The following is a 14722-nucleotide window of genomic DNA, read 5'->3' on the forward strand; positions in this document are numbered from 1 at the left end:
CATTGTAAACTGTTCCCACTTGTCCCCAATAACAGAGTAATGCTAGGCGCCAGGTGATTTTTTCACGGCGACACTAGTTAACCACCATGGATCAAGTTGCTACTTAAAAAATGAGACACAGGATCACAGTGAGGTTGTTACTTACAAAATGAGACACGGGATCACAGTGAGGTTGGACGTAAAAGGTCGTATCCAGGGAAATTCCGCCAATAATATGACAAATGTAGCATAAATTTTCATTTCAACTTGCCACTGTTGCTGAAACTAAAAGGCTAGATATAAACGGGCGCATAAGAACAGCATACAGCTGGGATACAGTTGTTGGCATGTCTTCTCTAGAAATCGAACGGTAACCTGAAGCCATGATCGCTACGTTAGGAGTACTCTACTGCAAAATAGTACTAAGCACAAAGGATAGCCGACGAAGGGAATGCCAATATAACAGGCTTGGAATAACCAAACATTTTTGTATCACCATTCCATTATCATGCCTAATATACTCTAGTTTACTCTAGCTTTCTTGTGTGAACCAGGTTCAACGATGGTCGGTTTTCCATGCGCTATCTTGAACCTATTCCGCGCTTCAACCAAGAGAGTCGGAAAGTTCTGCATCAAATGGAGGTACTCACTTGACGTCGCGACCATCTTGAAATTGTCACCATCGGTGAGGAAATCAAAGCACCTAGCTTTGAGTTTGGGGCAGACATGGGCCTCCGCAAGTTCCAACATTGAAACCACAGTGTCCGTCGTGATACCATTGCAACATAGTTTGTCCTCACAGATCTTCTTTAGCCCCTCCACCCCATACCTATCAGCGGCTACAAGCAGATGCTGGTACTGTGCCATGGGGGAAGAAATATCCACCTTGCCAGCATCAGGCAGCGAACTATGATATATGTAATGGAGCATTGATCTGAAGGTTGAGGCCTCCATGTCATGGATGGTGATAGATGACATCTTGCTCTCAGCCATCACACCATAGAGCTCTGCTCTGAAGACTGGCGATCGGGTAGCGAGCACGAGACGATGTGCGCTGAAGCTCTCCCCGCCAACATGAAAGGAAACATCGGTGAGATCTTGTTTATCCCACATCATGGCAAGATCATGACCCAAACTCGGGAGCTCCTGCTTCAGCGATGAAGTTGGAGGTGTCCAGTTGATGTCCACAGAGCACAACACCACAAAGTAGTTGTCGACCACACAGTTCACCTCTACTTCATCTCTCCTTGCTATCAGAATGCAACCTCCAATTAAGCCAGGGATAGAGCTGCCTATGTTCGTCGCCGTCCCCATCCCCATGGAAGGCGCTGGTGAGCCGGTCTTGTCGAGTAAAACCATGTGTGTAGACACCTTGGGATCGCCCTCCAGATCGGGGTTACGCCGCACTGTGATGAGGACTATGATTTTACCGAAAAAGGCTCACGCCCCGCTTTATAGATAAAGCCAATGCCAAAGCCAACATCCACAAGGTTCACACCACCAAGGTTCACACACACACACACAGTCCAGGAACAAACAAGCAACAAGGGTTAGTGCTGAGGGCACAGCTCAACAAGCCCAACACACACACAAAAAGCGGCACACACGCCGGGAGAGAGACGCCTCTAGTCGGGCTCCGGGGGAGGCGGCGGGAGCGGCGGAGCCAGGCGGAAGGCCAACGAACGAAGGTCGGAGAGGAGTCTGTCGATGGCATCCCGGTCCAGAGGGCGGCTAAGCGGCCGCCAGAGCTGCAAGTAACCACACATTTTGAAGATGGAGTCAGTCGCACGTCGAAGAGGCACCTTCTGAATGACAAGCTTATTGCGAACCGTCCACAACGTCCAAGCCAGCACCCCAACGCACAGCCATCTAATATGTCTGTAGCGTGGAGGGGAGGCCTGGATTTCCGCAAGCAAGTCGGGGAAGTTGTTATTACACCACTGTCCCCCAACCGTTTCGCGAAAACACGCCCATAGGAACTGTGCCGTGCAACAGGAGAAGAAGATGTGATTGGCATCCTCCGCCGTGTCACATAGGGGGCACATCCCATCCCCAGGCCCATGGCGCTTGAGGACCTCCACGCCGGACGGTAGGCGGCCGCGGATCCATTGCCACAAGAAGATCCGGATCTTAAGTGGGAGGCGGATGTCCCAGATAAGGCCGAATGGCTCCGGGGCAACAGATGGGGCAATAGCCGCGTAAAGGGACTTGGTGGAGAAGCGGCCTGAGGAATCCAGACGCCAGGAGATGGCATCCGGAGAGTCAGCCACGTCCATAGGCAACAGGGCGATGTCCTGGAGGAGGACATCCCAAGCAGCCACCTCGGCAGGGCCAAAAGGACGATGAAACGCGAGGCGCCCTAAGTCAATAAGGGCCGCCTCGACCGAGACCCGAGGGTCAACTACAATGTCGAAGAGGATGGGGAACCGGGCGGCCAGGGGGGAGTCCCCTAGCCACCTATCAAGCCAAAACAAGGTCGAGGCGCCAGAGCCCACCGAGATGGAGGTGCCTATCCTCAGGACTGGAAGCAGCTGGACGACTGCCTGCCAAAACTGGGAACCGCCCGAGCGCTGGCAGAACGCCAGAGGCTGGCCACGCAGGTACTTGTTCCGAATGATAGTCAACCAAAGGCCTCCCTCCCCATTGGCAATGCGCCATAGCCAGCGGGTGAGGAGGGCGATGTTCATGCGCCGAGAGGACAAAATCCCAAGGCCACCCTGGTCTTTGGGTTTGCAGATGTCTGGCCAGCTGACCATGTGATATTTCTGTCTGCCTGCCTCGCCAGCCCAGGAAAATCTGGCCTGGTACTTGGCGATCTCCTGATGAAGGGTTTCATGAAGGCTGTAAAAGCTCATGAGGAACCACAGAAGGCTGGCAAGCGACGAGTTGATAAGGATCACACGTGCCGCCTTCAACAGCCAACGCCCTTTCCAGGGCTCAACTCGGTGCTGCATACGGGTCACCGTGGGGCGGAGGTCCGCCACGGTGAGGCGCGAGTCGCTAATGGGGATCCCCAGATAGGTCATGGGAAAAGATCCCAGCCGGCAGTTAAGCCGATCGGCAATGGACTGAGCGTCCTCATCGGGGTAGCCGAGCACCATCACTTCGCTTTTGTCAAAGTTGATGGTCAGGCCCGACATTTGCTGGAAGCACAGAAGGAGAAACTTCAGGTTGGAAATCTTGAGGGCGGATCCCTCCGTCATAATAATGGTGTCATCCGCGTATTGGAGAAGGGTCACCCCTCCCCCTCCAACAAGGTGCGGGACCAAGCCTCGAATATGCCCCGCAGCCGTGGCCTTAACTAGGATGGCGGCCAGGGCATCGACAACCATGTTGAACAAGAACGGCGAGAAGGGGTCCCCCTGCCGAACCCCACAAAGGGTAGGGAAGAAGGGTCCAATCTCGCCGTTGATGTTCACCGCAGTCCGGCCGCAGGAGACGAGCTGCATGACGCGGGTCACCCACCGATCGTCAAAGCCCTTGCGAAGCAGGACTTCCCTCAGGAACGGCCAGTGGACCGTGTCATAGGCTTTGTGGAAGTCCAGCTTAAGGAAGACCGCCCTGTGGCGCTTCAGACGAACCTCGTGGAGCACTTCGTGGAACACCAACACCCCATCCAGGATAAATCGGCCTTGAATGAAGGCGGATTGGTTCGGGTGGGTAATAGTGTCCGCAAGGAGGGTCACCCTATTGGCGTACCCCTTCGCCAGAATCCTAAAGATCACATTAATAACTGTGATGGGGCGGAACTGGCGGATATCGGCGGCACCCGGGACCTTGGGGATGAGGGTCACCACACCATAGTTAAGGCGCCCCAAATCCATGGTACCAGAGTAGAATTCCTCAAAGAGAGCCATGACCTCATGCTTGATGGCAGGCCAGAACGTCTTGAAGAAAGCTACAGGTAAACCATCAGGTCCCGGGGCCGAGGAGGGGTTCATCCCCCTAATGGCAGCGAGGACCTCGTCCTCACTGAAAGGAGCAACCAAGGCCGCATTGGCTGCAGCCGAGACTCCAAGCGCCCCCGACCAAATGTCGGGGGCAAGGCTAGCCCCACCACGCGGGGTGGGGGTAAATAAGGCCCTATAGAAGCCATCCACATGGAGGCGGATGGCCGCGGGCTGCACTAACTGCGCATCTCCATCCCACAGGCAGTGGATGGAGTTGCGACGACGCCGGCCGTTCGCAACCGCCTGGAAGTAGGCGGTGTTTGCGTCGCCCTGAAGCACCCATCTCTGGGTGCCCCGTAGGCGCCAGTAGGCCTCCTCGTCCGAGTAGATGAGGGATAGCTGGTCCTCTAGGTCGTAGCGCAACAGCCACTCATCCGAGGAGAGCCCGGTCGAGTCCGCACGCGCATCCAAGGCTTGAATCGCCACAAGGATGGAATTCTTGCGCTCTCTCAGGTCCCGGCCAAGATTAGCCCCCCAACCCTTCATGAACTGGCGGGCTAACTTGGCACAAAAGTGCCAAGTATCGACCGCGGACATGGCGCGATGGGGTGCCGACCTGGCGAAGATCCAGCGGGCGACGACGGCCTCCCGGAAGCCCGCCTGGTTGAGCCAGAAGCTCTCGAACCGGAACCGCGGCGGGGAGGGAGGGCGCTCGTCAACCGTGGAGAGGAGAAGGGGGACATGGTCGGAACCAATCCGGGTGACCGCCCGGAGCGATGCCAGGGGGCATCGCAATTCCCACTCCGGGGAAACTAGGACACGATCCAGCACGGATTGTGTCGGAATAGTTTGCCGGTTGGTCCAAGTAAATCTGGCACCAGTCCGGTCAAGCTCACGGAGCCCCAGCTCCGCGATCCAATCGTTGAAAAGCTGCATCCGAGGGAAATTTGTTGGAAATATGCCCTAGAGGCAATAATAAAAGCATTATTATTATATTTCCTTGTTCATGATAATTGTCTTTATTCATGCTATAATTGTGTTATCCGGAAATCGTAATGCATGTGTGAATAACAGACACCAACATGTCCCTAGTGAGCCTCTAGTTGACTAGCTCGTTGATCAACAGATAGTCATGGTTTCCTGACTATGGACACTGGATGTCATTGATAACGAGATCACATCATTGGGAGAATGATGTGATGGACGAGACCCAATCCTAAACATAGCACAAGATCGTATAGTTCGTTTGCTAGAGTTTTGCAATGTCAAAGTATCTTTTCCTTAGACCATGAGATCGTGTAACTCCCGGATACTGTAGGAGTGCTTTGGGTATGCCAAACGTCACAACGTAACTGGGTGACTATAAAGGTAGACTACGGGTATCTTCGAAAGTGTCTGTTGGGTGACATGGATCAAGACTGGGATTTGTCACTCCGTATGACGGAGAGGTATCACTGGGCCCACTCGGTAATGCATCATCATAATGAGCTCATAGTGACCAAGTGTCTGGTCACGGGATCATGCATTACGGTACGAGTAAAGTGACTTGCCGGTAACGAGATTGAACGAGGTATTGGGATACCGACGATCGAATCTCGGGCAAGTAACATATCGATAGACAAAGGGAATAGCGTACGGGGTTGATTGAATCCTCGACATCGTGGTTCATCCGATGAGATCATCGTGGAGCATGTGGGAGCCAACATGGGTATCCAGATCCCGCTGTTGGTTATTGACCGGAGAGTCGTCTCGGTCATGTCTGCTTGTCTCCCGAACCCGTAGGGTCTACACACTTAAGGTTCGGTTACGCTAGGGTTGTAGGGATATGTATATGCAGTAACCCGAATGTTGTTCGGAGTCCCGGATGAGATCCCGGACGTCACGAGGAGTTCCGGAATGGTCCGGAGGTAAATATTTATATATGGGAAGTCCTGTTTCGGGCATCGGGATAAGTTTCGGGGTTATCGGTATTGTACCGGGACCACCGGAAGGGTCCCGGGGGTCCACCGGGTGGGTCCACCTGCCCCGGGGGGCCACATGGGCTGTAAGGGGGTGCGCCTTGGCCTAATGGGCCAAGGGCACCAGCCCCACATAGGCCCATGCGCCTAGGGTTTAAGGGGACAAGAGTCCTAGGAGGGTAAGGCACCTCCTAGGTGCCTTGGGGGGGAGGGAAACCTCCCCTTGGCCGCCGGCCATAGGAGATTGGATCTCCTAGGCTGCGCACCACCCCCCCTTGGCACCCCTATATATAGTGGGGGAGAGGAGGGACTTCATACCTGAACGCCCTGGCCTTTGGTTGCCTCCTTCTCCCTCCTCAACACCTCCTCCACCTCCATAGTGCTTAGCGAAGCTCTGCCGGAGTACTGCAGCTCCATCAACACCACGCCGTCGTGCTGCTGCTGGTGCCATCTCCCTCAACCTCTCCTCCCTCCCTTGCTGGATCAAGAAGAGGAGACGTGGCTGTTCCGTACGTGTGTTGAACGCGGAGGTGCCGTCCGTTCGGCGCTGGTCATCGGTGATTTGGATCACGTCGAGTACGACTACATCATCACCGTTCTTTGAACGCTTCCGCTCGCGATCTACAAAGGTATGTAGATGCATCTAATCACTCGTTGCTAGATGAACTCCTAGATGATCTTGGTGAAACGAGTAGGAAAATTTTTGTTTTCTGCAACGTTCCCCAACAGTGGCATCATGAGCTAGGTCTATGCGTAGTTCTTCTTGCGCGAGTAGAACACAATTTGTTGTGGGCGTAGATTTGTCAACTTTCTTGCCGTTACTAGTCCTTTCTTGCTTCAGCGGTATTGTGGGATGAAGCGGCCCGGACCAACCTTACACGTACGCTTACGTGAGACCGGTTCCACCGACTAACATGCACTAGTTGCATAAGGTGGCTGGCGGGTGTCTGTCTCTCCTACTTTAGTTGGAGCGGAATCGATGAACAGGGTCCTTATGAAGGGTAAATAGAAGTTGACAAATCACGTTGTGGCTTTAACGTAGGTAAGAAAACGTTCTTGCTAGAACCCTAATTCAGCCACGTAAAACTTGCAACAACAATTAGAGGACGTCTAACTTGTTTTTGCAGCAAGTGGTTTGTGATATGATATGGCCAAAGTTGTGATGAATGATCTATATGTGATGTATGAGATGTTCATGCTATTGTAATAGGATTCACAACTTGCATGTCGATGAGTATGACAACCGGCAGGAGCCATAGGAGTTGTCTTTATTCTTTTATATGACCTGCGTGTCATCAAGAAACGCCATGTAAATTACTTTACTTTATTGCTAAACGCGTTAGCCATAGTAGTAGAAGTAATAGTTGGCGAGCAACTTCATGGAGACACGATGATGGAGATCATGATGATGGAGATCATGGTGTCAAGCCGGTGACAAGATGATCATGGAGCCCCAAGATGGAGATCAAAGGAGCTATGTGATATTGGCCATATCATGTCACGTTTATTATTTGATTGCATGTGATGTTTATCATGTTTTGCATCTTGTTTACTTAGAACGACGGTAGTAAATAAGATGATCCCTCACAATAATTTCAAGAAGTGTTCCCCCTAACTGTGCACCGTTGCGACAGTTCGCTGTTTCAAAACACCACGTGATGATCGGGTGTTTTATTCAGACATTCACATACAACGGGTGTAAGACAGATTTACACATGCAAACACTTAGGTTAACTTGACGAGCCTAGCATGTACAGACATGGCCTCGGAACACAGAAGACCGAAAGGTCGAGCATGAGTCGTATAGAAGATACGATCAACATGAAGATGTTCACCGATGTTGACTAGTCCGTCTCACGTGATGATCGGACACGGTCTAGTTTAACTCGGATCATGTAATACTTAGATGACCAGAGGGATGTCTAATCTAAGTGGGAGTTCACTAATAATTTGATTAGTTGAACTTAATTATCATGAACTTAGTCTAAAATCTTTGCAATATGTCTTGTAGATCAAATGGCCAACGTAGTCCTCAACTTCAACGCGTTCCTAGAGAAAACTAAGCTGAAAGACGATGGCAGCAACTATACGGACTGGGTCCGGAACCTGAGGATCATCCTCATAGCTGCCAAGAAAGATTATGTCCTACTAGCACCGCTTGGTGACGCACCCGTTCTCCCTGCAGAACAAGATGTTATGAACGCTTGGCAGGCACGTTTCGATGACTACTCCCTCGTTCAGTGCGGCATGCTTTACAGCCTAGAGCCGGGGCTCCAAAAGCGTTTTGAGAGACATGGAGCATATGAGATGTTCGAAGAGCTGAAAATGGTTTTCCAAGCTCATGCCCGGGTCGAGAGATATGAAGTCTCCGACAAATTCTTTAGCTGTAAGATGGAGGAAAACAGTTCTGTCAGTGAGCACATACTCACTATGTCTGGGTTGCATAACCGCTTGACTCAGCTGGGAGTTAATCTCCCGGATGATGCGGTCATTGACAGAATCCTCCAGTCGCTTCCACCAAGCTACAAGAGCTTTGTGATGAACTTCAATATGCAGGGGATGGAAAAGACCATTCCCGAAGTATTTGCTATGCTGAAATCAGCAGAGGTAGAAGTCAGAAAGGAACATCAAGTGTTGATGGTCAATAAAACCACTAAGTTCAAGAAAGGCAAGGGTAAAAAGAACTTCAAGAAGGACGGCAAGGAGGTTGCCGCGCCCGGCAAGCAAGCTGCCGGGAAGAAGCCAAAGAATGGACCCAAGCCCGAGACTGAGTGCTTTTATTGCAAGGGAAGCGGTCACTGGAAGCGGAACTGCCCTAAGTACTTAGCGGATAAGAAGGCCAGCAAAACCAAAGGTATATGTGATATACATGTAATTGATGTGTACCTTACTAGTGCCCGTAGTGGCTCCTGGGTATTTGATACCGGTGCAGTTGCTCACATTTGTAACTCAAAGCAGGGGCTGCGGAATAAGCGGAAACTGGCAAAGGACGAGGTGACGATGCGCGTCGGGAATGGTTCCAAGGTCAATGTGATCGCCGTCGGCACGCTACCTCTGCATCTCCCTTCGGGATTAGTTTTAAACCTTAATAATTGTTATTTAGTGCCAGCTTTGAGCATGAACATTGTATCGGGATCTCGTTTAATTCGAGATGGCTACTCTTTTAAATCTGAGAATAATGGTTGTTCCATTTTTTATGAGAGATATGTTTTATGGTCATGCTCCTATGGTGAATGGTTTATTCTTTATGAATCTCGAACGTGATGCTACACATGTTCATAATGTGAGTACCAAAAGAAGTAAAGTTGATAATGATAGTCCCACATACTTGTGGCACTGCCGCCTTGGTCACATAGGTGTCAAACGCATGAAGAAGCTCCATGCTGATGGACTTTTAGAGTCTCTTGATTATGAATCATTTGACACGTGCGAACCATGCCTTATGGGTAAAATGACCAAGACTCCGTTCTCAGGAACAATGGAGCGAGCAACCGACTTATTGGAAATCATACATACCGATGTGTGCGGTCCAATGAGTGTTGAGGCTCGCGGTGGCTATCGTTATGTTCTCACCCTCACTGATGATTTAAGTAGGTATGGGTATATCTACTTAATGAAACACAAGTCTGAAACCTTTGAAAAGTTCAAGGAATTTCAGAGTGAGGTTGAAAATCAACGTGACAGGAAAATCAAGTTTCTACGATCAGATCGTGGAGGAGAATACTTGAGTCACGAGTTTGGGGCACACTTAAGAAAATGTGGAATAGTTTCACAACTAACGCCGCCTGGAACACCTCAGCGTAATGGTGTGTCCGAACGTCATAATCGCACTCTGTTAGATATGGTGCGATCTATGATGTCTCTTACCGATTTACCGCTTTCTTTTTGGGGCTATGCTTTAGAGACTGCCGCATTCACTTTAAATAGGGCTCCCTCGAAATCCGTTGAGACGACACCGTATGAATTATGGTTTGGGAAGAAACCTAAGCTGTCGTTTCTAAAAGTTTGGGGATGCGATGCTTATGTCAAGAAACTTCAACCTGAAAAGCTCGAACCCAAGTCAAAAAATGCGTCTTCATAGGATACCCAAAAGAAACTATTGGGTACACCTTCTACCTCAGATCCGAAGGCAAGATCTTTGTTGCCAAGAATGGGTCCTTTCTGGAGAAAGAGTTTCTCTCGAAAGAAGTAAGTGGGAGGAAAGTAGAGCTTGATGAAGTATTGCCTCTTGAACCGGAAAATGGCGCAACTCAAGAAAATGTTCCTGAGGTGCCAGCACCGACTAGAGAGGAAGTTAATGATAATGATCAAGATACTTCTGATCAAGCTCCTACTGAAATTCGAAGGTCCACAAGGACACGTTCCGCACCAGAGTGGTACGGCAACCCTGTCTTGGAAATCATGTTGTTAGACAACGGTGAACCTTCGAACTATGAAGAAGCGATGGCGGGACCGGATTCCGACAAATGGCTAGAAGCCATGAAATCCGAGATAGGATCCATGTATGAGAACGAAGTATGGACTTTGACTGACTTGCCCGTTGAACGGCGAGCCATAGAAAATAAATGGATCTTTAAGAAGAAGACAGACGCGAATGGTAATGTGACCATCTATAAAGCTCGGCTTGTCGCTAAGGGTTATCGACAAGTTCAAGGGGTTGACTACGATGAGACTTTCTCACCGGTAGCGAAGCTGAAGTCCGTCCGAATCATGTTAGCAATTGCCGCATTCTATGATTACGAAATATGGCAAATGGACGTCAAAACGGCATTCCTTAATGGTTTCCTTAAGGAAGAACTGTATATGATGCAGCCGGAAGGTTTTGTCGATCCTAGGAATGCTGACAAAGTGTGCAAGCTCCAACGCTCGATTTATGGGCTGGTGCAAGCATCTCGGAGTTGGAACATTCGCTTTGATGAGATGATCAAAGCGTTTGGATTTACACAGACTTATGGAGAAGCCTGCGTTTACAAGAAAGTGAGTGGGAGCTCTGTAGCATTTCTCATATTATATGTAGATGACATACTTTTGATGGGAAATGATATAGAACTCTTGGACAATATCAAGGCCTACTTGAATAAAAGTTTTTCAATGAAGGACCTTGGAGAAGCTGCTTATATATTAGGCATCAAAATCTATAGAGATAGATCAAGACACCTCATAGGTCTTTCACAAAGCACATACCTTGATAAGATATTGAAGAAGTTCAATATGGATCAATCCAAGAAGGGGTTCTTGCCTGTGTTGCAAGGTATGAAATTGAGCTCAGCTCAATGTCCGACCACGGCAGAAGATATAGAAGAGATGAGCGTCATCCCCTATGCCTCAGCCATAGGTTCTATTATGTATGCCATGCTGTGTACCAGACCTGATGTTAACCTTGCCGTCAGTTTGGTAGGAAGGTACCAAAGTAATCCCGGCAAGGAACACTGGACAGCGGTCAAGAATATCCTGAAGTACCTGAAAAGGACTAAGGAAATGTTTCTCGTTTATGGAGGTGACGAAGAGCTCGTCGTAAAGGGTTACGTCGACGCTAGCTTCGACACAGATCTGGATGACTCTAAGTCACAAACCGGATACGTGTATATTTTGAATGGTGGGGCAGTAAGCTGGTGCAGTTGCAAGCAAAGCGTCATGGCGGGATCTACATGTGAAGCGGAGTACATGGCAGCCTCGGAGGCAGCACATGAAGCAATATGGGTGAAGGAGTTCATCACCGACCTAGGAGTCATACCCAATGCGTCAGGGCCGATCAAGCTCTTCTATGACAACACTGGAGCTATTGCACTTGCCAAGGAGCCCAGGTTTCACAAGAAGACAAGGCACATCAAGCGTCGCTTCAACTCCATTCGTGAAAATGTTCAAGATGGAGACATAGAGATTTGTAAAGTACATACGGACCTGAATGTAGCAGATCCGTTGACTAAACCTCTCCCTAGAGCAAAACATGATCAACACCAGAATTCCATGGGTGTTCGATTCATCACAATGTAACTAGATTATTGACTCTAGTGCAAGTGGGAGACTGTTGGAAATATGCCCTAGAGGCAATAATAAAAGCATTATTATTATATTTCCTTGTTCATGATAATTGTCTTTATTCATGCTATAATTGTGTTATCCGGAAATCGTAACGCATGTGTGAATAACAGACACCAACATGTCCCTAGTGAGCCTCTAGTTGACTAGCTCGTTGATCAACAGATAGTCATGGTTTCCTGACTATGGACACTGGATGTCATTGATAACGAGATCACATCATTGGGAGAATGATGTGATGGACGAGACCCAATCCTAAACATAGCACAAGATCGTATAGTTCGTTTGCTAGAGTTTTGCAATGTCAAAGTATCTTTTCCTTAGACCATGAGATCGTGTAACTCCCGGATACTGTAGGAGTGCTTTGGGTATGCCAAACGTCACAACGTAACTGGGTGACTATAAAGGTAGACTACGGGTATCTCCGAAAGTGTCTGTTGGGTGACATGGATCAAGACTGGGATTTGTCACTCCGTATGACGGAGAGGTATCACTGGGCCCACTCGGTAATGCATCATCATAATGAGCTCAGAGTGACCAAGTGTCTGGTCACGGGATCATGCATTACGGTACGAGTAAAGTGACTTGCCGGTAACGAGATTGAACGAGGTATTGGGATACCGACGATCGAATCTCGGGCAAGTAACATATCGATAGACAAAGGGAATAGCGTACGGGGTTGATTGAATCCTCGACGTCGTGGTTCATCCGATGAGATCATCGTGGAGCATGTGGGAGCCAACATGGGTATCCAGATCCCGCTGTTGGTTATTGACCGGAGAGTCGTCTCGGTCATGTCTGCTTGTCTCCCGAACCCGTAGGGTCTACACACTTAAGGTTCGGTTACGCTAGGGTTGTAGGGATATGTATATGCAGTAACCCTAATGTTGTTCGGAGTCCCGGATGAGATCCCGGACGTCACGAGGAGTTCCGGAATGGTCCGGAGGTAAAGATTTATATATGGGAAGTCCTGTTTCGGGCATCGGGACAAGTTTCGGGGTTATCGGTATTGTACCGGGACCACCGGAAGGGTCCCGGGGGTCCACCGGGTGGGTCCACCTGCCCCGGGGGGCCACATGGGCTGTAAGGGGGTGCGCCTTGGCCTAATGGGCCAAGGGCACCAGCCCCACATAGGCCCATGCGCCTAGGGTTTAAGGGGACAAGAGTCCTAGGAGGGTAAGGCACCTCCTAGGTGCCTTGGGGGGGAGGGAAACCTCCCCTTGGCCGCCGGCCATAGGAGATTGGATCTCCTAGGCTGCGCACCACCCCCCCTTGGCACCCCTATATATAGTGGGGGAGAGGAGGGACTTCATACCTGAACGCCCTGGCCTTTGGTTGCCTCCTTCTCCCTCCTCAACACCTCCTCCACCTCCATAGTGCTTAGCGAAGCTCTGCCGGAGTACTGCAGCTCCATCAACACCACGCCGTCGTGCTGCTGCTGGTGCCATCTCCCTCAACCTCTCCTCCCTCCCTTGCTGGATCAAGAAGAGGAGACGTGGCTGTTCCGTACGTGTGTTGAACGCGGAGGTGCCGTCCGTTCGGCGCTGGTCATCGGTGATTTGGATCACGTCGAGTACGACTACATCATCACCGTTCTTTGAACGCTTCCGCTCGCGATCTACAAAGGTATGTAGATGCATCTAATCACTCGTTGCTAGATGAACTCCTAGATGATCTTGGTGAAACGAGTAGGAAAATTTTTGTTTTCTGCAACGTTCCCCAACAAAATTAACCTGGGAATTATTCTTCTCGTCCGGCGAACGGATGAGGTTGAAGTCGCCCCCCACCAAAACAGGATGTGGGGAGTTGGAGATCTTCAGCTGCAACTCGGCAAGGAAGGCCGGGGAGCGGCGGTGGTCAGCCGGACCGTAGACCGCAATGACCTCCCATTTGAAGTTCAAAGCCCGCTCGAAGATCTCCATGCTAACGAAAAACTCCCCTCTATCCATGCCGCCCACCTCGAAAGTGGCATCCTTAACCCCAAGAAGGATGCCACCCGAGTGGCCTGAGGTCCCGCTAGAAGGGAGCCAGTGCCACGCGAAGAGGTGGGGGCTCAGATGTTCCAGCTCCTGTAGGGTGAACTCGACTCTAAGGGTTTCTTGGATGGCAATGATGTCAATATGTTCGTCCCGGATGTACTCGATGAGCTGGCGGCAACGGCCGTCATGGCCGAAGCCGTGGAGGTTCCAGAAAAGGGCCCTCATCTAAACCCCCATCGGGGGGCTGCTTGACCCCAAGACACGAGAGGCGCTTTGCGCGTGAAGGGCGGCCGTGCGAGACCGAGTGCGACCACGGATGATCCCGTCGGCCACCAGAGGGGTCGGAGCTGGAGGCCGAAGCAGGCGGGCACGAGACTCGGCCAGCCTGCCGTCGAGGATCTCCCGGGCCCTGATGGCCTCAATCTGATCTAAAGGGGGCCCAACCTCCCCCCTGAAGACAATGGCCGAGTCGTTGGCCACCTTAGCAAGGTGGCCAAGGGGAGCGGCCTCGAGAGCAGAAAAGGAGCAACGAGAAGAACTGGGAGGGACGAGATCCACACCTGACTCAAGGTTCCGCACCGCGGCGCGGAGCTCCGCCCGCTCGGCGACGGAAGGAGCAGGAGAGTCGCCCGGCCGTGACGCCTCCAGGCGGGCGCTGCGGCGGGAGGACGTCACCGGCGTGGAGGAGGGCCGGGGTCTCCTGGTGTACGCCACCGTCGGAGGGGGGTGCGCGGAGGCCGGGGAGGCGACGTCCACCGTCAGCGAGGCGGCCGGGGAAGCCGGCGAGGCGGGGGTGAGGCAGGCCGGCCCCAACGCGGGAGGGGGGCAGGTGACCCCAGGGACTCCCCCACCGCTGCTCCTGATGGTGGAGAGATCA

At 51.1% G+C, this 14722-nt stretch overlaps 1 protein-coding gene across 1 annotated transcript in view; it reads right to left on the reverse strand.

Annotated features, from left to right (window-relative positions):
- Positions 1-240: 240 nt before the first annotated feature.
- LOC119308864 (BTB/POZ and MATH domain-containing protein 1-like) overlaps positions 241-14722 on the reverse strand; it is an 18022-nt gene continuing 3540 nt past the window's right edge. Inside the window, exon 2 of the mRNA XM_037585031.1 lies at positions 241-1404. Coding sequence (XP_037440928.1) covers positions 502-1404 — 903 coding nt within the window. The 3' untranslated portion in view covers positions 241-501. The remainder of the gene's footprint in view (positions 1405-14722) is intronic.

The sequence above is a fragment of the Triticum dicoccoides genome, chromosome 5B (genome assembly GCF_002162155.2).
Source record: "Triticum dicoccoides isolate Atlit2015 ecotype Zavitan chromosome 5B, WEW_v2.0, whole genome shotgun sequence".
Classification (NCBI taxonomy): domain Eukaryota; kingdom Viridiplantae; phylum Streptophyta; class Magnoliopsida; order Poales; family Poaceae; genus Triticum; species Triticum dicoccoides.